The sequence below is a fragment of the Eublepharis macularius genome, chromosome 9 (genome assembly GCF_028583425.1).
Source record: "Eublepharis macularius isolate TG4126 chromosome 9, MPM_Emac_v1.0, whole genome shotgun sequence".
Classification (NCBI taxonomy): Eukaryota; Metazoa; Chordata; class Lepidosauria; order Squamata; family Eublepharidae; genus Eublepharis; species Eublepharis macularius.
This window is the reverse complement of record NC_072798.1, coordinates 21,825,291-21,850,663: the sequence shown is the minus strand read 5'-3', so window position 1 is coordinate 21,850,663 and position 25,373 is coordinate 21,825,291. Positions and strand designations below refer to the sequence as shown.

Sequence of the window (25,373 nt, the reverse complement as noted above, 5' to 3'; positions counted from 1 at the left end):
TCATATATGAAAGCATTTGGGGTAAGATTTGTTTCGTGCATTTACTGAAATTAATAATAGAGATGGAGTTTCTTTTGGCCATTTGTGGTTCCTTATAAATAGCAAGACATTCAAATGAAATTGTCAGGAGTAATGCTTAAAAAATTCAAATGAAGCTGGCAGAATGGAAAGAAGAAATGCTTTGGAACACCAACAGCAGACTAAAGAATTTCCAAATTACCTATTTACATCAGAAATATTTGCGTTATTTATATTAAACCATTTTGAGTTTTTGTGAAAACAGTGTAAAAACTTCTTATTTGACCCAATATCCTTAAAGAACTATTTGCATATTGTATTTTAATTAGCGGTATAAAGGCCTAATTTAAATATAATTAAATTAGACCTTTATACCCCTAATTAAAGGCCTAATTGTTTCTTGATTTAACATCAACATGGAATATTTGTAGTACTAGAAAATGAAAAGTTGGCAGCTCTGTGTCATGTAGGGAACATGGATCAGTGACAAGAGTCCATGTTCAGTTCCTGGCATCTCCAGTTGAAAGGATTAAGTAGTAAATGATGTGAAAGACCTCTGCCTGAGACCCTGGAGAGCAACTGGCTGTTAGAGTAGACAGTATTGATCTTGGTAGAGCAAAGGTCTTATTCAGTGTAAGGCAGTTTTATGTTTTCATGTATCTGTTTGCTGGACTGAGCTGCTACAAAATACTTGTGGGACTTCATGTTTCCATCTACATGTTAAACAATTATTACACAAATGAAGCTAGTGTACTATGTCAGATCAAAAAGCCTAGCCTCATTGTTTCCCTCATTTCATCGCTTTGTATGTACGTCATGTGTTCCTGTTGAGTTTTTTGATGTCTGTAAATATTAACTACAAAGGTGCAAGCCTACAAAAAGATATAAACTTAAATATTTATTCACATTATTTACAGTCCGCCTTTATCACTAGGACTCAAGGTGGGTTACACAGAGTAAGTTAATACAGTCAATAGGATTAGACATCCAGTATAGAAAATGATTTTTTCATTTTGAATTAATCCATTTCATTTTGCAGGTATTTCATACAGATTCTCCTGTATGAACTAGAGATGTAAATTTTCTAGAAATTTTGAAGGCATGGTCTTTTTCGGGGTGGGGGAGTGGAAATATATGTAATACCATTTTTATTGATGTAATTTAAAAGCATAGATGTCTTAAAGTACAATCCTAAACAAAGTTACTCCAGTCTAAACCCATTGATTTCAGAAGGCTTAGGTTGGAGTAGCTGTACTTCCAATTGCACTGTTACTTTTCTACAAGCAAAATTACAAATATAGCCAATACTCAAAGTAGAGTTGCACTACCTTAGCCTATGCATTTTAGTTTTGCTGTCTGAGAAGCAGGAAAACACAAAAGTTGAAAACGGAAAATATGAATTTTGTAGAATGAAAAGAAAATATAATAATAATACCTGCACTTATATACTGCTCTTCTAGACAAATTAGTGTCCCACTCAAAGCAGTGAACAAAGTCAATATTATTATTATCACTACTATACAGCTGGGGCTGAGAGGAGCAGTTTACCCAAGGCCACCTACTGAACTCATGGCAGCAGTGGGATTAGAACCAGCAGAGTGCTGATTTGCAGCTCAGCCACTTAACCATTATGCTACAGCAATTTGGACAGAAACAGTGTCATGCAGCTCTGCATAATCAGGCTAGTGGCATATTTGGATATCAAGTTAAACTGAACATTTTAATAATGTGTTAGCATGTACATCGTACCATATTAACTCTAACATTTAAACAGTAAAAATATGCATGAAAATATTCTTGTTCACGATATATGTAGGAAATATCTTTCTTTAAAAATACTGTAAACAATAGTATATAAAAAGCACTTTGGGTTTCTGATTCAGATAAAATGCCCAAATTGGACCTGATCCATAAAGATTCGGGATTTCCGAATTGGGGCCAGCATTAGGAAATCCTGAATCAAAGCTTTCCGAAGCATTCATAATGCTTCAGAAAGCTTTGGGGCTGAGTTTAAAGAGCCCCTTTCCTGCCGCTTGCAAGCAGCAGGGCCCTTTAAACATCCCCCCCAGCCCCCTACCCCCCACTTACCTTGGCCCTGCCGCTGGTAGTGGAGGCAGCGTCGGCAGCAGCGGTGGCTCTGGCCCTCCCCACCACTCTGTGGGGCCGTGGAGAAAGCCCTTCCTGCCCCTCAAATGGCAGCCATTTGAGGGGCAGGAAGGGCCAGAGGAGCCGGCTCCGGTCTTCCCTGCTGCCTTGCAGGCCCAGAGGAGGCGGTGTGGCAGCAGAGGAGCCGGCTCCAGGCCGTCCCAGCCTCACGCGTGCTGCTGCCGCCACCGCCCAACTGGGTTACCCTACCCCTCTTCCTGCCAGCCAGGTAAGTGGGTGGGAGTGAGGGGTGGAGAGGTTGCGCCGGGGGGGGGAGGAGGTGCAGTTGGGGACGGTTGCTTCCCTCACTTCAGTATGGTCCGAATCTTTATGGAGCATACCGAAGTGAGTAAGTGGGTAAACCCGAAGTGGGAAACCCAAATCTTTTCGTGATGCACACCACTACTCATAATACACATTTTAAGTGAGTAAAATCTTGTCTTAAAAAGCATTTCACTCACTCTTAAAAAAGAAAATATTTTATAAGTTTTTTTCAGTGTTCCCCCAAAGTTCTATTTTTTCCATTTGGAAAAAGTTCTACGAGGTGAGGGAGTAAAAAGACACATTTTTTTCAGTTTTCAGGGCCGTCACATTTTTTATAGGAACTCACGTATTTATAACTTTTGAAGTTATGCATTAGTGTATGTTGCTGTTAATGTAGAAATGGGGCATTTTAGCGTGCCTTGTGATTGCACTCGTAACATAAAATCTCAGTTGTGTTGCATTTCAATCATTCCAGTGTTTGCGTGGTTTCCTATACTAAGACAACCTTTTGTATTGGAAAATGTAGCATTTGAAATAGTCCTCATTGGTGTTCTCTTCTATCACACTGTACACAAACATAATTTTTCAAGTTCTTTATCCAGCAATTCATACATTCATTAATTTAAATATTATGTCAGACCATCAAGCTGTTTTTGATCTTTTAGGACTTAACCCAGTCATGTTGTCAAGATGTTGTTCTCCATAATCTTAATGGGCTAATACATTTGAAATGGACAGATATGCATAATCCTAAATATATTTAAGTTTTAAATAAAATGATGACACTAATCTGTTGAAGGCATTCTTTTTCTGAACAGCTTTGTAATTGCTGATTGGTATGTACTAGGTAGGAATAGATTACCCAAATATGTTTCCTACCCAGAAGATATTGAAACAGACAAAGAGGAAAGCGTTGAAATCTCTCAGATTAAAATCCTAAATCTACTATCAGTTACCTTTTTCTAAGGTGATTTGTTTGTTTGTTACATCTCTCTCTCTCTCTCTCTCTCTCTCTCTCTGTCTTTGTCACATTGTTCTTTTCCAATTCTTCCCTTCTTTTCCTGTCTTTCTCCTTAGCATCCTGAAGTCTTATTGAGTCACCCATCCAAGCCAGTAAGTGCCATGACAAACGGGAAGGTCATTACCTGCCCCATTTGGTTGTGTTCTGTTCTGCATGCGTATACACTTGTGTCTTTATATTCCTTGGTCAACACACACAGTATATTGGTGAGCTCTTTTGTGGAGTTGCAATGTAGAGGGGAGAAGGTGGGTAGAATGGAAAGAGATTCTCTGGTTTGAGATTTATACTGTTGGGCTTCTTGGTTCTGTTTGCATTTGGAGGCTCTTTGCAAGTGGTTGCACTTGTGTGTTTGGCTGTTGGTTTCTTTGTCTCGGAGAAAGCATGGAATTGATCCCTTTGGTCCAGTTCACTTGAAATTTGAAGAGCCTATGGCGAATAGTCTGCACTAGGTTCCCTGCAATTTCAATGTCATTTGGTTGAAAAACAACCACTTCAGCCCCCTGGAAAGATTCCTCTCACAGGGGATAATGGACCTGAAAAGCTTCAGAATTTGGTGGGGGGGGGTCGCTTAATCAGAATACCAACGCAGTGTGGAGGAGACCCAGATGCTCTGGAATACTGGTATGGAACCCATTCTTGAAATCTGAATATGAAAAACACTTTCTTCCAGGTGCACATCCTTAATAGTAATCATAATACAATTTTTTTCAAATAGTTTCTCTGTCACAATGTTTGAAAACCCACTTTTATTTTTCTGATCGAGGTAACCAATATGTGCCTGCTGCTCTTAAAGCCTTCAATGCTAAAATTGGAGCTCAGTTATTACACGGGGCCCCGCTCTGGATTGATGCTATTGACAATTCAGTTGAACGTGTTCAATCTAACTTTCTGCGTAAGATCATGGGGGTTCCTATGTGCGTTCCATATGCTGCCTTATGCTTAGAGTGCGGTCAAAATTTGTTGGCCACCAAGGCATGGCTTCACACTATTAAATAGTGGTTGAAACTCCATTTTAATTCTGATCTCCCCAGTTATGCGGACCATTTATTATCAGAATTTGCCAACTCTAGCTGGTCAGCCTGTATTGAAGGTAAAATAAGTTCCTTGAACTTATCTATAGAATCTTTATCACTGCTATCTGAGTCTGAGGCCTTCTCAAAAATAAAATACAGTCTTTTGGGATTAGAGTTACAAACACTATAGTTCTGCTAATAGAACTTGTTCTCCCCTAAACTTGGGGATTTTCCCTAATGTAAGTTTCCCAGCAGTATACCTTTACCAACTCCTGGCTCCCAATTTACGTAGAGCCTTTTCTCTGGCCAGATTTAAGGTTCTTCCTTCAGCCATTTTATCTGGCAGATTTCATGGGATTCCTTATTATAGCAGGTGTTGTCCTTGTTTAATGGACTGTGTTGAAACTGTTTCCCATGTTCTTCTCCAGTGCCCTTTTTATCTGGCGCCACGCCAGGATCTTCTACATCCTATATTAGCCCAACTTTCACAGTCTTCTGATGATTTTAAAGTTCACTTCCTGCTTGACAACCCAGATGGGGAAATAACTGAAATAGTAGCTAATTTTCTCTACAGTGCCATGGCTATACGACATGACAAGTAATATTCTGTATTGGTTTTGCTGCACTGTTGCCCTGCTCCTATCTGTATTTTAATCTCATTTTGTACGGAGTCTCTGTATTTAAAAATTTTATATTTTATATATGCCAATAAAGGCTTGCTTGACTAATAATGTTTGAAAAACTGATCATATCATAAAAGAGTAAAGTGTTCCAAAAGATAAATAATTAACTGTTATTTCCCCTGATCAAGGGCTGGCAGGGCAGAGGAAGAGATAGCAAGCAGAGTGGATTTCCACCCTGTTCTGCTCTTCCTTCCCCACCTGTAAGGAAAATGGTCATCCAAGCCCTTAATTCTTGTCAAGAGCAACTGAACTTCGGTTCAGGCTGCAAGTTATTGCAGGCCAACCTAGCTAGAAAAAAATGTGCTGCCCTGTTAATTTCCAGCACCTGTAGATTTCTGCCGATTCCCTAGAGATTCAACCTTCAGAATCTGGTTCTCACTGTTCTTATCTTTATTTCCCAATTTCACATGGCTAGCAATGCCAATTAAGCAAGTGAGCCCTGATTGGCTCTTGGTTGATAGGGTGATGTCGGCAGGCCTGAAAAGATGGCTCCCTAGTATACTCTTCTCTCTTCCTTCTCTAACATGATTCCTCTACCATTATGTGTGAGAGAAGGTTGCTTCCATTCCTCTTGTCATCAGTATGCCTCAAGTTGGATGGCATGAAAATGGACTCCTTTGCCAAACCTAATGGTGAGATCCTATCAGCTAAGAAGCTGCATCAGAGAATCTGAGGTAGCAAGCTTTAAGTGTTTTTAGACAGATAGCTATTTAGCAATAGAAAGGTTTGTTTTCTTGTCTATTGCCTGAATTTAGAGTGCTTTATGTTCAGCAATGCTCTCTGTAACCAATAAACTAAAAGATATTTCATTTAAGCCTATATCTGGAGTTGCTAGTTGCATGTGGGTACAACCTCATGGGGAACCCAGAGACTGAAATATCTCACAAATTACTGCTTAAGGGGTCTGGTCTGGCTGTAGTTTAGAGCTTAGGGGTATGAGTTTGGGGGTGCCTAGTTGATATACCATCCAAGCTCCAAAAGAGCCCCTTCAGGCCTCCACCAGCAGCCACCTTTTAAACTCCATTGCTCAACCAGCTTTCCCCTGTTGTTTCAGTAAAAGGATTCTCCATGGGATTCTCTGGTTCAACAATAAGCTTGCAATTGAGTTTAATATTGAACCAGAGAGTCCTGAGCAAGGGGAAGTTTAAAGGCCTTGGAAATGTTTCCTCCATACAAAACAATGGAGAGTGGCTGGGAGCAGCTTCTTTGGGGGCCCAGAGAATTGGACTCTGGGGTCCAATCTTCCTGAAATTTGCAGGATCTTAAGTGTACAGTCAGAAGTCACTTCTCTACAAATTTCATGGAGGTTGTTAAAAAAGCCCCCCCCCCCCCGAACATTTTCCCCATAAGGAATAATGGCTGGTTAAATCTGGGATTCTCTAACCTGGATCAAGGATCCTGGATTTTTTTATCACTGAACCCCAGACCCAGATTACCTAGAATTGGAGGGCATTTTGGTTTTGGTTTCAGTTGAAGAGCACTTTGCAATTTACTCTTTTGCTCTCTTTGTCAACTCATTTTTTTGTTCTTTTTTGTTGTGTGCTAGATTCTGGGATATAGTTTATTTCATAGTGTAATAATACAGATATTAGGAATGTTAGTTCTATAAATTAAGTAAGCCAGCTAGCTGCCCAGAGTGTGCATTTTGATATATGGGTATAGAGTAGCACTTTGTTGAAATGAACACTCTGAGAACTGGATATACAGCCTATGTCTAAGTAATGAAAGGCTGCCAGCTTTTGTGTTAGTGTACTTTTATTCCTCTTAAGATTTCTTATGACATATATACTTTCCCATTAAGTCTCTTGTACTGTTTTCTTGGAGTTAGTTGGCAGTCTCAACTCCCAAGTGCTCTAGTGGCCAGAGTAGTCATGACTGAGTGTGAGAAACTTGGTTTCAGACCCTAGCCCTGACTTCTTTGATACTGGGCTTATTACTTGCTATATCATTCATCTGTGTAACAGAAATAATAATTATCTGCTTCTCATGATGGTTTGGAGATAAAATTATTACTGCAGTGAGTTACCTACATAGTAAAGATGGGTGACAGTATGAAGAAGGGTATTGGAATGCTTATCCAGTCACTATGAATTTGTAGCAGGTGAAGTAGCATTTATTTTCCTGTGTTGAAGACCTGAAAACATTTTAAATCTGCTACCTAGGTTTTTGTTAATTACTTAAAATCCTAAGAGAGATGTTTAAAACAACTCAGCATGTATCTCTAGGAACAGCTTATGCTACAAATAAAGTTGGTTATTCTTAAAGGTGCTACTGGACACTTTATTGTTTTGTAGCACCTTTAAGACTAACCAACTTTATTGTAGCATAAGCTTTCGAGAACTACAGCTCTGTCTGATGAAGAGAGCTGTAGTTCTTGAAAGTTTATTCTACAATAAAGTTGGTTAATCTTAAAGGTGCTACTGGACTCTTTACTATTTTGCAACTACAGAATAACACAGCTAACTCCTCTCTATTTACAAAACAATGTTCTCATTTGTAATATATCTTAGTTGCTAAGATTAAATTTGTCCTACCCATACTCTGTTATTGGAACAGTAAATTACTTTTCAATAATGTGAACATCTACATTTGTAGATCTGAAAGCAGAGGTGTACTTTCAGAAATGTCACATGATGCAACTCTCCTGCTTGCAGAGGGGAATTTCCTGTACAAAACAAACTACCATATCATGAAGAAGACTGGACAAGGGCCTGTTTCCTGGATGGTGCTAGTTTTTTGTGTATGAGAAGCTATTTACACACACTGCTACCTGCACATTTATTTCATTTATTTATTGAAGCATTAATACCTTGGTTTTCTTCCACATGTGGAGATTCTAAGCAGCTCACAAAAAGAAATGCAAAAATTCAAAGAAAGACATATGCTATGATGTCCCAACATCCTGGGCTGCTGCTATTTTCTCTAGTACAGCTCCCTCAGGGCCACAGGTCACAGGCCACCTGACAACAACTAAGGATTATGATTCCTTTGGCTCACAACTCTAGATACTCACAACTCTGTCTGTGTCCAGACTAAATACTTGCAAAGGAGAGGGGGGGAAATGCTCAGCTCAGGCACCTTAGGTCTAATGCAACTGGCAAAGATATTCCCAGCCTCCTGCCTCTGGTAGAAAGGAACTAATACAGTTTCCCGTGTCTAATTAATAAACAGCATGCACTCTGTTTTTGCTAGATATCTGAATTGATTACAGCCAGTAAACTGGTTATCCATCTTGCTTGGCAGCAGCACCAGCACCTAACTGTGTATTGCAGTGGGGTCAGTGAAATACGTGACCTGGGATACACAAGTGATTATTAATGAGAGAGAAGTGCTTTCATGCATGGACGGACATGAAATTTGCAAGGCTCATTGAGTACACATCAGGAAAGGCCTTGAATGGCATTGGGGGCTGTGGCTGGGAGGAAGAGCTAAACAGCCCCTGTGAGAGCAGAATACTGCCTGTGACATTTTGGATCCTGCCCCTGGCTTGGTGCAGGGAAACACAGTGAGAAAGTTTAACTTTCTACACTCCTATTGACACCAGTATTTAGGTGTTGAGGAAAAATAAAGGATAGGGGATTAACGTTGATATAGACTAAAGTAATTCTTGGAACAGCTATAATCTTTCTCTTTCGGTTATGATTGTTGAAGGGGGCTTTTCCCTTAATTGGCCTTTTCCTGTAATAAGTAATTTACAGTTTCTCAAGCATTCTTCCTGCTCCTGAGAATGAGTTAAGAGAAAACTGCTTTAGATCAGAATGGGTTTTTTGTGTTATGATTGTGAAGAGTAATGCTTGGGGTTCTATCTTTACAGGCTCACGAAGCAACACTGGAGGCCAGGGCCAGTCCAGAAATGAGTGACCAGTTTCAGCAGCTGGAGAGAGAAGTGGCACGGTACAGGGAAGAATCTGCTAAGTCTCAAGCAGAGGTGGATCGTCTGCTGGAAATCCTGAAGGAGATGGAAAATGAGAAGAATGATAAAGATAAGAAGATAGCAGAACTTGAAAGGTGAGAGGAGTATATTATTTGAAAGGGACATCCAACTTCTTGTTTGTAAGAACTCTAATGTAAAGGAGGTTGATGTTAAGAATTTCAAAATACTTTGTGGTTTTCTGACTGTTCAGAAAAATAAACTGATTAAATTAGTGTAAATAGGTGAAACCAACGTGCTGAAATAACTAGCAATTGGAAGAAAATTGTTTATTGTTGACATACGTTAACAAAGTAGTAGTTAAAACTGCATATATTCTAAACTCAGCAGATTCAGTCTTGTTCCCTGTAAAATGTTTAACAAAGATTATGCCAAGTACCTTTAATAAGTATTTTGATGTAAGGACTAATTTTCCTTGTATGAGAAGATAATGGGTCCAGACCAAGAAGATACTACTTTAGAGGTTTGAAACAGGATTTTAGCCTCTTGGAATTACATTTTATTTAATGTGGATTCAGAAAAAAGACCCAGTTTTTTCAGCTAAAAGGAGTTGAGTAATGTGTTGTAGTTCTATTAAGTTTGGATAACTAGGCATTGGTCACAAGGGAAATCATGGAAACTTTGGGTGGGAAGTAGAAGAGAGACACTAGCCATTTTTTTGGCCCCTCATTTCCTGGAAAGTGGCTCTAAACTCCTGGCATCTTAGAACAGCAGTAAATAAATTGCCTTAAAAGGTGTATTGTGGAGGTTCTTTACTTGGCTGTTTTACTTGGTAGTGCACTACTTTTTCCTCTTTGGCCGGAGTAGATTTCCTTAACATTATTTCATATGGATTCAACTTCATTGTGTCAAATGCCAGGAAAATCACATAGATTGAGACCACCGCCTGAGTAGAATTTTCCTTGGTGAATTTATTAATCCTGGAAATAAGATGGCTGCACATGTCCCACATCTGTGCCATTTGTTCACTTGGCTTAATAATTTAAAACTGAGCTAAATGCAGAATATGTAAATAAGTATGGGCCACATTTATGTAAACTACTGGTTAAGATACTATTCATAGCCAAGGGAGGAAATCTTAAATGGAATATATTGCACAGATATTCCATGCATCTGCAACTACCTGGCCTTAGACCTTCTCAGGGTCTTCTTCTATGTTGTGTTAGAATCTAGTCAAATGTGCCAAAACAACTTTCTCAACTAATTAAGAAAAACATGGGCAAATTGACCTCTGAACTAGATCACCTGCTCAGGTTTTCTCCTTGACTGAATTTTTTTCCTCTTTAAATGAAACAGAAGAGAACTTTGAAAGTTCATTTTTATTTTTCTCTCTTCCCTCAATGTTTTTCAATAAAACCTTTATTTTTTTTCTTTTGGTGGCAAGTTGATTGCCAAAAGGAAAAAAATGTTCCTCTTCCTTTCAATATGTCTGCTGGAACAATTGAAATATAAATACTAAACTTCTAGACTTACTAGAATTTTTCTTGATTTGTAGGCTAATTTCCCATATCTAATTCCCTGCACATTTCTTTGTTCATTGTTGAAAGACCCTCCAGAATATTTCTTCAACACCAAACTGAGCATGTTGTAGCAGAACACTTAATCTTTCCTCCTTAATGCTGGTCACTGATGAAAATGCCGTTATTTCCCATACTTGAGATACTTTGAAATCTCCTTGTCCTTTTATCACTTTAAAATGTTCCTCAGATCCTGCGATACCTTCCTTTTTCAACTTCTTCAAGATGGGTCTTTCTGTTAATGTGCCTACAAAGGAAAATGTTTTTCATGTTCAAATCTTTTGAGTACAATATAACCTCCACTATTTCATGTGAATGGATTTTTCCTTCTGAATGTAACCTGCAATCATGCAGGGTGAATGCTGGGTGAAGTTGATGACCCACTGTAACTTCTCTAGTTACATTTGGAGAATCCTATATCATTTCGTATTGGTAAGAAAAGTATATTGAATTATTTAAGGTGTTCCTTTGCTGTTCTATCCTTCTGTTCTGCAAGTGATAAGAAAAATCATTGCCTTCTGTTTTTCACATCAGTGAATGCTCTTGTGTATTAGTTGCACAGGAGGAGATTTTTCCATGATTCTGGAACGCTGTCCATTTGCTAAGGCATACTGTATTTCTTTACACATTTTACTAGGTTTATCAGAATGGTTTATTGGTAAAAAGTAGCTGTAGGGCTGAAGCTAACCAATCTATTCCTTTACTGTAGATTGCCTTTTCCTTCTTTGGAAGAAGAAAAAAATGAGCTGAGGGAGCAAAATTTTTAAGGAGTTTTCCATAGTTGTGTCCCAGGAAGAATAGGAAATCAATGGCAAAAGTGAAAGGCCAATAAGTATATAATAGGCACAATAAAGAAATGCTAACTTAACAGAGGCTACTTCATAGCTCCTTTGGAAGAAACTAAAACATTTTAATAGGTTCAATTTAAATAGCTAACTTATTTGTCAGTTACTTTGTTTTTATGCAGTTCTGCTCACATGTTAAATGTTTGGCTGTCCACTTCCTCCTACTAACTACTTGTATTGTCATCCCGCAGTTCTCTGATTTTTTTTCTTTTGTGTTTTCCTCTCTTTCTCTCATTTCTTTTCTCTGTCATTTCTGGTTATCTTGGATTGTTTTTATGTGTTTGGTTTCTTTGACTATACCATTTCTCAGAAGTCACGCTTCGCACAGAATGTCCTCCCCTTACCAGGTGTCTGTCTCTGCACCGCAGCCTGTAGGGGGGTTTGTATGGGACTTTTTAGGAAAGTGAGTTCATAACAAGGCTATTGTTACTTGCTGGTGGAATGCTGCTTCCTGCTAACTGGCTGCAATTTCTGCTGGGATTTGCTGTAGTCAGTGTATTTGTGCTTGTGCATTAGTGTGTCATAAGGGTTAGAAAAGCTGTGCTTCTTTTAAAACTCCTTCCTCTCTTCCATGATTGTATTCCTATGAATTCTCAGTTAAAATATATTCATGATGCATCTTAAATTGTTAAATCAATGGTGCATCTTATATTGTTAAATAAATACAATAAGTTTGGGTTTGATAGAAAAGCAAGTATTGTATAGATCTAAATTTCCTCCTGGATTTCAATTTTTCCAAAAAATACCTTGTTTCTTTTCAGTGGCTTCAAAATGTCTGGATATTTTATATATGCATGTGCTTAATTCCTTCAGGTTACCTATCACTCATCTTCCTCAAATAAAGAGTGGGGGGGTAACTAGTCCCCTTAATGGGTCAATTTGGTCTTCACACAAATTGTTAGTACAGTTGTAGAAGGTTAATGCTACAATATGCTGTGTACCTGATGTGCGCGCGCGCTCTCTCTCTCTCTCTCCCTGAGGATCCATGTACCCCAGGGTTGTGATATTGGATAGCACAGCATACTGTAGGGTTGGGTTAAGGTTAGAAAGTTCCATTCCATGAATACCTCTCTGATTATGCTAAATAGGATCCAGGCTGTTGGGCAAAATATGTGAAAGAGGTCCACCACGAGCATCTGGAGAACTTCCACGTGCACATATCTACTTCCAAGTCTTACTTTTTCTACTGCAACCCCACCGCCATGTACCCATTTTACCAACAAGCCCACCTTAGAATACATGGGAACTTCCAGATTGACATAAATGCAAAATGAAAAGCCTGAAGAATCAGGGATGAATGCAGGCAGAAGTACATGCACATGTGTTTAGTGTGGCCATAATATTGGTACAACTTTAATACTTTTACTTTTAAAGCTGTCAAATGCAAAGCAACTTCAAAAATTACAGCCCTTGTTTAACTAGAGGTGAATCTTTTAGCAGTTTATTCTGCTAAATTCTGTACCGCACTGCTGATCCTTAATAGTGTTTGTTACTCTGCACTGTGAATAAATTGAATCTCCATGCTCATTAGGAAAGAGATGGGGGGTGGGACGTTGTGTAGTATAGTGGCACATTGGCTCTTAGTTTGCTAGTGTTGTATGACAGCAAGAATGAAATAAAAATAAACTCTACCCATGCAGATTGAAATGAAGCAAAAAGCAAAATCTGGAATGAAAACACAGTAGGTTCTTTTTGCTTTCACTTAAAAGGAAAAGACTAATATTCTGCTTACGAAGCTTAACTATTCCTCTGGCTAAAAGAAAGCAAAACCAGGACAACCTCATCTAGGATGGGTGGAGAGACATGGCATGTGCTATGTTTGTACCGGTAAATAGGTGGAAAGCTAAGACATGTTAATCAAACCCTTCTTGGTTGGTGTCCATTATCTTCTGTGTATTTCACAGAGATCCTTTTTCATGCTAGATGTAAGGATTTCTACTCCTGTGCTCCTACAGATATAGAAATGGAAATAGCACTTCTAAACAAGTGAAATAAAAAAAATGTCTGAGGATAAATTGCTGAGGATAGTATGCTCAAAAATATATATTCCTGAATATACACTGAAATAGTGAAATGATTGGGATTTTTGAGCTTTGGACATGTTATTTAGAAATTTGTTAGTACCACTGTGATACAGTTTTACTTTCCATTTATAATACTGTCTCAGAACTCCATACTTTGGAGACTTGGAAGAGGGACTGCTTCTGGAGGTTGTAAGGAATGTGAATTGCATGTGTGCTTGGGGAGAAATGGTTGCTTGCCGTAAAGGTAGCGTTATTTTGTAACTTGAGGTGTCTCATTCTGTCTATCCTGCTTGTTTTGTTTGCGGAAAGTTGCCTGCACCTTTATATTTAAGTCAATTTCACTGATGGAGGGTAAAAAAAAGGTATGCAGGTAAGTGCAGTCACAAAAACATCTTCATGGTGCCCTGCCATTTTTAGCATGTTATAAAGCAGTCCACCACAGAATTTTTGTCAAGGTTTTATTGAATGACCATGCCATGAGCTTTCCATGCTTGCTAACTCTTCCTCACCAGCTCTCAAGTCAGTGTCAGTACAAAGTCTTGTAGCCCTGACTTAGGTAGCATTTCTTTTCTCAGCAGTATGACATTTTAAGTGAATCAGGCACATCTTACTAGACCTTTCTGGTTTTTGTTGACAAAAACATATGTTTCCACTAGCTGTTCAGATATGTATGTCCCTTAATATAATTAGAAATAACCTGCATCCTTGAACTTCCCTGATTTGTGTTTTTCCTTGCCACCAGTGAAATTTCTATTTCTAGTAAGCAGTAAGTAGCTGTAAATTAATACTAGCCCAAAATTAATACTTCTCCTGAGATCCACCATCTGTTCTAATCACATCAGTTTGAAACAGCAAGCTTCCATTTTGAACAATAGGTTGGGTTGATTCCAGTGAACTTTGTTTAATCTTGCAGAACTCCTTTCAAAACGAGGCACATTCACATGAAATGAAATATGGTTTTTAAATACTTGGTACTTTGACCATATCTAAAAGAGCTAAGTGTTAGATAGGTAAAGGTAAAGGTAATCCCCTGTGCAGGTAATGAGTAATTACTGACTTGTGGGGGGACATCACATCACGATGTTTTCTTGGCAGACTTTTGTTATGGGGTGGTTTGCCATTGCCTTCCCCAGTCATCTACACTTTACCCCCAGGAAACTATCTAACACTTTCCGCCAGGAAAGCGTTAGATATAGCCTCATTTTACCATTTAGTTTGGAGTTGCACCGGTGGCTGTTAAGTATGGTAGAAACCTTTTTTGAGTAGAGAACAAAGAATAACTCAATAAATGTATGTTCTATAAAATTAATGTTCTGCTGTTCTTTTGATACTTTTTGAATACTGTTTATGGATACCTTAAAGTCCGTTTAACAGAGGCTGCACATATGTTGCCTCAGCTGGCCCTTGAACATTTTATATGCTAAAGTGAGTGGTCTACTAGCAACAAGCAGAATAATGTTAGACAAAGGAACTTGCATCAGATTGCCAATCAGCTTTATTGAGGGAAAAGAGAAGAACATGTAACTATGACTACTATGTTTGTGTGTCTCAGAAATGATCCAAAGCTGTTTTGCAACCAGAAAAAAGGAGAAGATAATGTTCCAGATGGGTTCCAAGTTCTTTGACTTTTGTCTGTGGATTGCATATTTATCAGTGAAATTGACCATAGATTGGATGTCTCTGATAGCAGGGTATTGAAATCGACACCAAAAGGGCAATAATGAACTCATGAGGCTGGTTACTGTGCAGTCATCTCCAACAGGTAGTTTTTAGCTGATCTACTGTTCAGTAGCGTTGGAGAGTGCTGTCTAAAAGTAGCATGTTCATTATTGTACTTTAGATTGCACCTCATGACACAGATGAATATATCTGATTTAGGGCAACAATTTTATGAAAACAAATGTAAGCATAGTTTATAATAATGAAATCCTGTTATGAACAATAACAAAGGATTGCATTGTATACATTCACTTGATGTTGGCTTTGTCATTAAGATATAAATTAAGATAATTCACTGGGATAAAATTTAAACTTGAGAGGGAGGCAGCCTAAATAAAGTTGTCAAGATTCACAGAATTGACTCCTTGCTAAGACATATATATATTTTATAAAAACCATCCTCGGACAGTAAATGGTTACTTTCTGGTACATCTTCTAAAATGTCCAAAGTGAAGATACATTTTTTTTCTTGGAACAACAGCAGTGTAATCAAAAGAATGATATAGAGCACTGCTTTTATGTAGAATGGTGTAATCTAATTAGGTGATTCTTTTTGTTGATGAGAAGCCTGCCACACTGATGGGTTTTGACTGAAAGAGCCTTGCCTTTTTTTCCATCTTGTCTTGCTCTCTAATGCCATGCTGCTTCTTTGTCTCTCTTCTTGAACTGTTGAGTTTATCTTCATTAATGCGTTCTCTAACTTTCTCTTTCACATTTCCTACCATGGATTTGCTGTTTGCTTCAGCCTCACCTCAAGGTCAGTATGTTAATTTTAGGATTTTATTAGTCCGATGGATCTAAAATTGAACTGTTGATACAGTAAAACCCAGTTTTGTTCTATAAAACAGAATGAGAAAATTTAATCACAGTTAAACCCCTGAAGTATCCTACCAAGTTGTACTTCTTTGACAAAATGAAGAGAAAAGTAGCTTTAAAAATTTTTCCTCTTAAGACAGTCACCTATAAATAGTAAACAGTGTCTCAAATACAGTCAGTTACCACATACAGTTTGTTTTTTGTAAATGAAGAACAACCACCTCAGAAGTCTTTGTAGTTTGCCATTGGAGTAGTTTTTATCTAGCTAACGTAACATTCATGTAAAATACTGTAGGAGTCCATTGTGAAAACTCTGATCTAGAGAACCAATGTATGTGTTCTGCAGAGATGCAGCCCTTTATGACAGCCTGAAGACCCTTTTCGACAACCTGGAGACTGTTTATCTCACTGCAGAGATACTCATGGGATAGAAATATTAAAGCATCAAAAATGCTAGAAATTAATACATTTAGATTTTTAAAAAATGTTTCTTTAAAATTCATTAAAGTTTGTTAGTTGTCCAATATCCTAGGTTCAAGTCATAGCTTTTGTTGTTCCAAATTTTAAACAAATAACTCAATATACTCAACATAAAAATGGGAGGGCTGAATTTATATTTTAAAAATTCTGTCTCATGTCAAAGGGTGTTTCCAAGCTCTGGATGTTTATGTACTGTGAAATAATGATTTCTGCCACCACAAACAGTTCTGTAGAACTTTTTCTACCCCAAGATACATTGAAATTTGGCTTGGGGTAGAAATATACCTCATATGTAATGTATGTAAGGGTGTTGTCAGAGGATTAATAGGCCTATGGTACTATTGGAAGTGCTGTAAAATGTATTTTATAGTTTAAAAAAATTAGAATGCCATTCTTCAAAGATGAGTCGTGTTCATCAGGATGTAGGGAAGAGGGAAACAAGCACCATTTTGAAACACTTCCTCCCTTACTCCTTCCAGTCCTGAACTGGGTACCATTCTTGTAGCCTGTTCCTTACTTCATTCAAAACACTGAAGATAGTCAGTGCCAGAGGTAACAAAGAAAAAAGAGACAAAAACCCTCAATAGTGTGTAAATATTATGAATTGCAGAGGGCCACTCAGAGTATAAAACATGCAGACATTGATAACCTAATTATGATGAGAATATGAATGTCATCCAATGTGAAAAAGCAATTATAGCCGAGTGAACAAAATAACTTTACAGTACACTAAGCAAAACACTTGCAGTACCCATAGCAAAACAATTAGCAGAACAACTCAGAACAACTGATAGTCTACCGGCTAATTAAGTCCCACTTCAATATCTTGGTATTTTCTTCAGAAGTGTTTTAATTTGCATTCTGACCTTGTACTGGCATTGTTGTTGGTTTATTGTATCAGCCAATTATAGAAAAACAAAACATGAAACAATAACGATTCAGAAGGTTCCAGCAATCCACCTATCAGTATGCAGCTGTGACAGCAGAGAAGGCAAAGGTCCCTGTGATTAATAATTATTCATTTACACACCATTCAGGACCTTTGTCTCTTTTTTCTTTGTTACTTCTGGTACTGACTACCCTCAGTGTTTTGGTTTTTCAGAGGTGTTTCTCCCTCTTTTTTTCCTGCCTCATTTCATTCAAGTTATGATGCCTGGCAGTGGGGAAAGGGTCATTTAAGGATTTGCCCCTTGCTTCATCCCAACAGCAACTAAAGACTAAATCAGTAGTTCTCAAACTTTTTAAATTGGAACTCTCTTCAAAATTTTACCTTTTGGGACCACTACCATAGTACCTTAGACCAGAGCTCAGACTGGACCCAAATGCTACAGGCAAGGTTCCAGGCGGCAATGAGTGTAAATTGTGACTGTTGTCATTGTGATGAACGCAGCTAAGTACATCCCCTTATCAGCCAATTCCTTTTTCATCCTGTTGGTGCAGTGGAGAAACCAGAAACAGCTAATCATGGCCCTCGGAAACCTTATAGGGAGATGGGGAGTGGAGTTGGTAGAAGAAAAGAAGCATTTGATGGTCATTTTCCTCAAATAGATTCTAGACATTCTGACAGCAGGTTAGAAGTAACTCTATCTTGTAGTTTGACTTTAGGAAGCAGCAGCCTGGGTCTAGAGTGGTAGCCTATGGAGACAGACACACTGATTTGTAAGTTCTAACTTAGTATTCCTGGGCAGAGGTCAGCTAAGGGGCGGATTGAGGTCTCTGAATGGTAAGAGCTCCAGAATTTTTAAACTAGGTTGGAAAATCTGAGGAAATCTTGTCTTACCCTTGTATTCTAGAGTGACAGTTTGTGGCTGGCTCTTAGGAGGGGCCCAGGTTCAGTGGAAGAGTCTCTGCTTTGCATGCAGAAGACCCCAGGTTCAATCCCTGTCATCTCCAGTTTAAAAGGATTCAGGAAGAATGTGATGTGATAAATCTCTACCTGAAACCTTGAAGAGTCACTGCCAGTCTGTATACTAACCTTGATGGACCAACGATTTGATTCAGTGTGTGTTCTGTAATGTCTTACCCTATAAGGAAACTCTATCTCCAGGTTAAGTCTCAGGTGGCTACAATTGTGTTTAGTTTATTCTTCAACACTGTAACCCTTCTTTCCCCTATAAGGAGATAAAAGTTCAGCTTTTGTTTGCCCGACACTCAAAGGGTTATAGCAGGCTAAATGCCAAGGCAGGGGAGAGGTCAAGAGTGCTTCTCCAGTACTTTAGAGGCAGATGGCATCAACATCAATTATTTACCGTACAAGTGACCAACATCCAGCAAATCACAACACAGTAACAGGCCAGTTCATGAACAACTCTCTGTCCTCTCTGGTAATAAGGCACCAAAGCATGGGTCAGGAACCCAAAACTCTGTGTCCAACTCACAAATTTGAATCTTGAGCATCACCTGTAAGGGAGTCACAACCAACTCATTGGTCATAACCTGCAGTCTGAGAACCACTGGCTTTGGCAGCTTGCATGTTCTCAGGCCATTTAAGTGTTTGCTTTCTCCCCCATCTGCAATTAAATGTTTTAGGTAGTTTGGTTCAATTTGAGTTTCTACCATTAAAGAGTCCCAAGATGTGCTAATCTTTGTGTGTGGATAAGTGGATTCATAGTGTCCTAGAGCAGTGTTTCCCAGCCCGTGGGCCAGGACAGAGAAGTGTGTTGCAGAGCCTCTGAAAGTGGGTTGCAGGCCAGCCCTCCTTAATGGCTGCTCCAGCTCTTTGCATCCTTTCTTTTTGCTTCCTCCTTGTCACCTTCTTACATTCTCATCTTCTACCTCCCTTGTGACAATAATGGGGGCAATTAATCTGTCTAGCAACTAGTAACTTTATGGTAGTAGCTGGAAAGAAGGCTTGGTGGGAGCTGTTCAGTATACAGAAAAGCAAGAGGAGAGAAAGGGATGTTTGTGTGGGCTCAAAAACATCTGTACTGTAGAAAGTGGAATGCTGAACTAGATGGGCACCAAGGTCTTGGTTTTTTTAGGGTGTCAAAAAACTTTGGGCAGCCCTGGATGGGTTACCATACCAAGTAAATTTGGACTTGTATACCAAAAAGACTGGAAGCCACATTTTTAGAGAATGCTTACTGTGCATGAGAGGCCAGGAGCTTTGGTTGTGCTTTCTAATCCGTTCTGAATGTTCAGTCCTTGATGTATTAAAAGTTTTCTGACCTGTTCCATTTAGGGTGTTGAGATTTGCCTTCATAGGCCATGGTGGTTGGCAAAACAATTTTCCATCTGTTTGTATGGGGAAAATATATGCATGTATAGAAGTAAGGAATAGGATCATTTGAAACAAAACCCTCTTTTGAATACTTGCATAGTTGCAAGAGCAGGGAGCTGCTCTGAGGCAAGGCATATGTTTCAAGGTTTGTTTAGAACTGAGCTATCCTTTCAAAGATGGTGATTTTATATAATGCTGAATGTTGTAGAGTATCTGGACTGTAGTTTTAATTTAGGATTCTGTGGCATGCTGTTGTCCAAAACATCACTTTCGAAGTCTTGCAAGAGTTGCACGTTTCTTTTTTTGTAAGTTGCAAAAATAATTGAAAGGAAGTTATTAAAGTTCCAAAAATATTTGTATAAGCAATCTTACAACAAAAGACTGTGTTGAGCTATTGATCAGCATCCCCACTGGTAATAACTCCACTTACCCATATACAGAGGAGGATAAACTTGGGAAGCAAGAATAACAGTAACACTACCTGATTTCATCGCCTGTAGTGGGAGAAAAATTAGAAACACATTGTTACAGTAATTCATATCCTGTGTGTGCCATAGAACCCCAGAAAATTCAACTTGCAGCTTTATTAATGCCATATGGAGGTAGATGGTGAAGCATGGGAGACACAGGGCTGGCAAATCCCAGCGTTCTGCTGGCCAGGTATGTTTCCAGTCAGGCCTGAAATACTCTAGAGTGAAAGACTATAAAGGAGAGGGTTGTTTTTTAAAAAAAAATCCAAACAAATAGTGCTTTAATTTTAGATTGGGTGAAAAGCTAGCAGGAAAGCGATCTTATCACATTTCACCAGTTCGACGTGCACAATGCTGAACATGTGTTCACCCTGAAGGCATGTGCCAGAAGCTTGCAATGAAATAGCATAATTGCCAGAGAGTTTTGTACAAAAGGAAATCGTGTCAAGGGTCTAATTTAAAAAGTCAAATCTGTTCTCTGGGGGAAAACTTTTAACTGGTTTTTCAAAATACAAACAGTTACCATTCTGCCCTAAAATACAAATAACAGAACTTGAATAATTTTCTCTTTGAAACATGTGAGCTACCTGGGCTTATCAGCAGTCAAGTTGCAATAATTAGCGCATTAACTCTGCAATTCTATAAAGAGTTACTTCAGTTCAAGCCTATTATTTGCAGTGGGCTTAGACTGGAGTAACTTCGCATACTTTCACTCTCCAGTAGATGAGACTATGGTGAATTTATTCAGTAATGCTGATTTGCCATAAATGTGCTTGCACATTTTATTTCTCAAAAGTTTTGAAGGTTATTGTTGTACTCTGAGTAAGCCATGCTTTTCTACAAATGCTTCCTCCCTTGTCACATAACTAGAAGCTCATTATGAAACTCTCCATCTGCTATATCACCTGTTCGTCTCTGGTCCCTAATATCAGCTATCTTTTCTGTTACTGCCAAACCAAGTTTCTTAACAGTGCAATCCTAAGCAGAGTTACTCCAGTCTAAGGAGTTAGGGTTGCACTGTTAGTAACACTGTTAAGTTCATTGTGTACTGACTCAGGAAGCACATCACTAAAATGTAGCATTGGAAGTTGCCCTTAAGCTTGCGTAGTAGCTGTTGCTACTCCTCTGGAACATGTGTTCTTTAGGAGAGCAGTGGAGGCAAAGGGTGCTTTACATACACATTATTGCTTCCCAGCAGCCCACTGTATTTGGTCTGTACTTTGGGGGAGATCTCTAGCACTACGTCTTAATGAGGCAGCTCTAAATTATCTGTTTATTGCAGACACACTTGTGTGCATAATAAATGTCTATGACTGCTAAGAGACATGTTACATACAAAGAAATAGATAAATATATGCAGATATTTTGAAATACTGAGTTTTCTCAATATACAGGATGCGATCATAATGACAGCAAGCAGAGGGAATCATCTTTCTGCTGTTCTGAAGGCTGGTATGTCGTCAGATACTGTGACACAGTGGGCTTCTGTGGGAGGGAAAATTTGCAGAAGTTGACTCGTGCTGCGTATGTATAATCTAATTTGGACACAGATTTTTGCAGTATTGAGGGGGATATTTCTTCTGATTTCCCCTTCCCACTCAGATCCAGTAGCATCTTAATGCCAACTAGAATTCCATGGTATGAGTTTTCAAGAATCAAGGCTCCCTTCTTCAGATACATTTAGAAGTATACCTGAAGAAGGGAGCTTTGACTCTCAAAAGCTCATGCCCTGGAATTCTAGTTGGCATTAAGGTGCTACTGGACCTGAATCTTGCTCTTCTACTGCAGACCAACATGGCTAGCCACCTGAAACCCCTTTCCCACTCCATCCATTCATGCCATATTCTGTACTGTTGCTGAAGGACTCCCAAATCTTGGTGAAAGAAGGCAGCCAAGATCTCTTCTACACAATTCATTCTTCTTATGATAACCTGGAGCCAGCACAAGGACTTCAAGGATGCATATTGGTAAAATGTAAGCCACCACATGCGAAGTGGAACTGCAAGTTACAATGCAAACACATTGTATTTCCTTAGTTGATAGTATCCTCATGGAAACAATGTCAAATTTGACTGCTCCTTTATATATTATGTCAGTTGACCTCCCTTCAGTCTGCATGAAGATGAAAATCATTTTGTGACTGTTCTCTGGCTAAAAGGAAGAAAACCATAACACAGCTAATCTGAATTGTTCGGTTTTCAAAATTGAACCCCTGCTGCAAGATAATAAAGTGTTAGCATGGAGTATTATGTATGCACTGTCTGGATCCATCTTTATATCGAAAGAGTCTTCTAACCTAAGCTTACCCTATCCTGAGGGTAAATGAAATAGTCAGAAAAATCAGCCATCATCATCCAGCCTTTTAAATAGTATGTGCACTTAAATAATATAAATGGTGCATACTTCTTTTTCAGGCAGACAATTCAGAAGATGCTTGCAAATAGGCAGAAGTAAAAGGTATTTTAGTTCCAAAGGGATGCTGTTCCTGAGTTTGTACCTAGAAGCTGAAATGTAGCTTTAAAATATTTAAAAACTTCCTTGCAGACTTCTAAGGCAGATACGCACAGCTATTGTCTCCTTGGGAGGATGGCTTTTTACAATACATTTGGAAGACACTTATTAGGAGGGGGCTGCTTTTTAAAAAGAAATTGATGAACCAGAGTACATCCATTTATCATGTTTATGTAAACCTTTTAAACAATATATCCTTATGCTGGCATTTCCCAGAATAAATACATTATCTCACATGACATCATTGGACAGATAAGACTGGTTTCGGAAGCAAATGGGTTTGAACTTTGTGGCAGTTTTGGGTGCAGACTTGGGCTCCCATCATGATTGTGTTTCCTTGTACACAGATACGGCACACACTACCCACGGTGGCGGGTGGTACTAATGAGTCAGCAGTTTAGAATTGGCAATTTGGCATCATGTGTTTCAAGAGATTAGCTGTGCAAACCTTTGGATTTCAAGTCAGGTTTAGTATTTGGTTATGTTAGGCATTTTTTGTGTTCATTTGCTGGTGGCAGATTATAAACAAATCTGCAGAACAAACCTGGCCTTGAAAAATATGCATTTAAATATGGGGGAAAGAATTAAATGCCAGAGGATCAGTTAGAGGACATGCTTTGGGAGGGCAACCCCAGTCTTCCCTGGAGGTCTCTGTCAAAGATGTTGGGGCTCCACTGTTTCTGCCCAAGGCAGGGCGGAACGCGCACAAGGCTCCAAGTCTTTGTTAAACAAGATTTTACAAAACTACCAATGACAGACTGTTCTCACGTTAGCCTCAATAGCTGCCACCAGTCCTTTTGTCTATCCCAAGGCACAGGAGAAAAAAGGACAAACTTCCTGGTCTGTCAGGGAGCTAAACCAATGGTCTGCCTTGCAAGGGTTTCTCAACAAAGTTTTGCCTGGTAGGTAGGTCTAGGTCAATACACCAGTTTTAGCCTTTTGAGGTTTCAGAGTCAAGAACCACAACAGAGCAAAAAATATAATTATTTATTTAAGGTGCAAAAATATTCAAAAAGACAAGACAGACTGTGGGGATCACTATGTACTGAAACTGCAAGCAAGCTCTGTAAATTTTTTCAGGCCTTTCTCTTGAACCAAAGATTTAAACATGGCCACAATTTGAACAGAAAACCCATTTTCTTGACAGTCTCCCATCCAAATACTAATCAGGGGACAGCCCTCCCTAAAGGCTACTCCTGCCCTATTCATTACTCTGTTATTTATTTATTTATAGTCTACCTTTCTTACTGAAATTCAAGGCAGATGACACAGTGTGAGTCAGTACAGTCTGTATCAAAGAAATTTCAGTAGACATGTAATGAGTACATACACGCAAATTTGCAAAGATTTAAAAAACAGTAGAAATCCAATACAGAGCTAAAGAAATACTGAAACAGAGCATAAGCAATTCTTCCAAACAGGGTCTCCTGCAGGTGCCACCCTGCACATGGGCGAAATCAACAGCAGCCCATACACAGGCTTTCTCTGTGGTGCCACCTGCCCTGTGGAATGGCCTACCTGAGGAGGTCAGGAGAGCCCCTACTCTCCTGGCTTTCCACAAACAATGCAAAACTGAATTATTCAAAAAGGCTTTTGTACTCAGATAGGAGGGCTATATTGTAGGGAGGGGATCTCAGATGATTCGCTAATGAGTTAGGATGGAACCATAGACTTTACCACTATGCTGTATTGGATTCCTGCTAATGCTATGTTTTTGTGAACTTGTATCTCTTTACCCTATGGCATTGTTTATGGAAATGTTCCCGATATTGACTGTACTATTCTCACACTGTAATTCATCTTGAGTCTCTATGAGAAAGGCAGACTACAAACAAACAAACAACATGGGAATTACCCAGTAGTATCATACTTATAGCAATAATAATGGAATGTATGGTCCCTCAATATTTGCAGCAATAGCAGTAAAGTCTGTGGTTCCTCCCCCTATCCCATGACTGATGGATCTCTTTGAGACGACTTCCTTATAGTACAGCCCTCCTATCTGAGTAAAAAAAACCTCTGGAATAATTCACTTTTGTATTGTTTGCAGAAGGCCAGGAGAATGGGAGTTTTTCTGACCTCCTCAGACAGACCATTCTATAAAGTGGGGGCCACTGCAGAGAATGTGTATGCATAAGCAGCTGTTGATTTTGACCATGTGCAAAGTGGCGCCTGCAGAAGGCCCTGTTCAGATGAGTGAAGCTGCTGCATTAGCATATATGGAGAGAGGTGGTCCCATAGATGCGATGGACCAAGGCTGTACTTTGTAGGTGATAGGCAATACCTTGAATTGGACTCGGTAGCTGATGGGTAGCCAATGTAGTGACTGTAGATGGGAGTAATTTTCATGGTCCTCCTAGCTCCCAGTAATAGCCAAGCTGCACATTCTGCACCAACCAGTCTCCAAGTCCTGTGTACAGTGCATTACAGATGTCAAGTCTTGATGTTACAATGGCAGGAATCCAGGTAGCCATATTAGCCATGTTGAGGTAGACGGCCATCTTCCAGGCTAGCCTGAGTTTGTGTATGCCTTAATTTGCTTTTCTAGCAGTAACGCTAGATCCCGTATAACCTCATGGCTCTTAACTGAGTTTGCAAGGGACAATGAACTCCATCAAAAGTGAGGAGTACGGTGTCTTTCAGATCTCTACCTTCCCAACCACCATCTGTCCTGCTTGGGTTTAGTTTCAGTTTGT

General features: G+C 39.1%; 1 protein-coding gene across 2 annotated transcripts in view; it reads left to right on the top strand.

Annotated features, from left to right (window-relative positions):
• The window catches only part of ERC1 (ELKS/RAB6-interacting/CAST family member 1), a 261,544-nt gene that overhangs the window by 78,092 nt on the left and 158,079 nt on the right, over positions 1-25,373 (top strand). The window contains exons 12-13 of one of the 2 annotated variants that reach the window (XM_054988424.1): positions 3,505-3,540; positions 8,959-9,152. In XM_054988424.1, coding sequence (XP_054844399.1) covers positions 3,505-3,540; positions 8,959-9,152 — 230 coding nt within the window. The remainder of the gene's footprint in view (positions 1-3,504; positions 3,541-8,958; positions 9,153-25,373) is intronic. The other variant, XM_054988425.1, reaches the window with a different exon arrangement.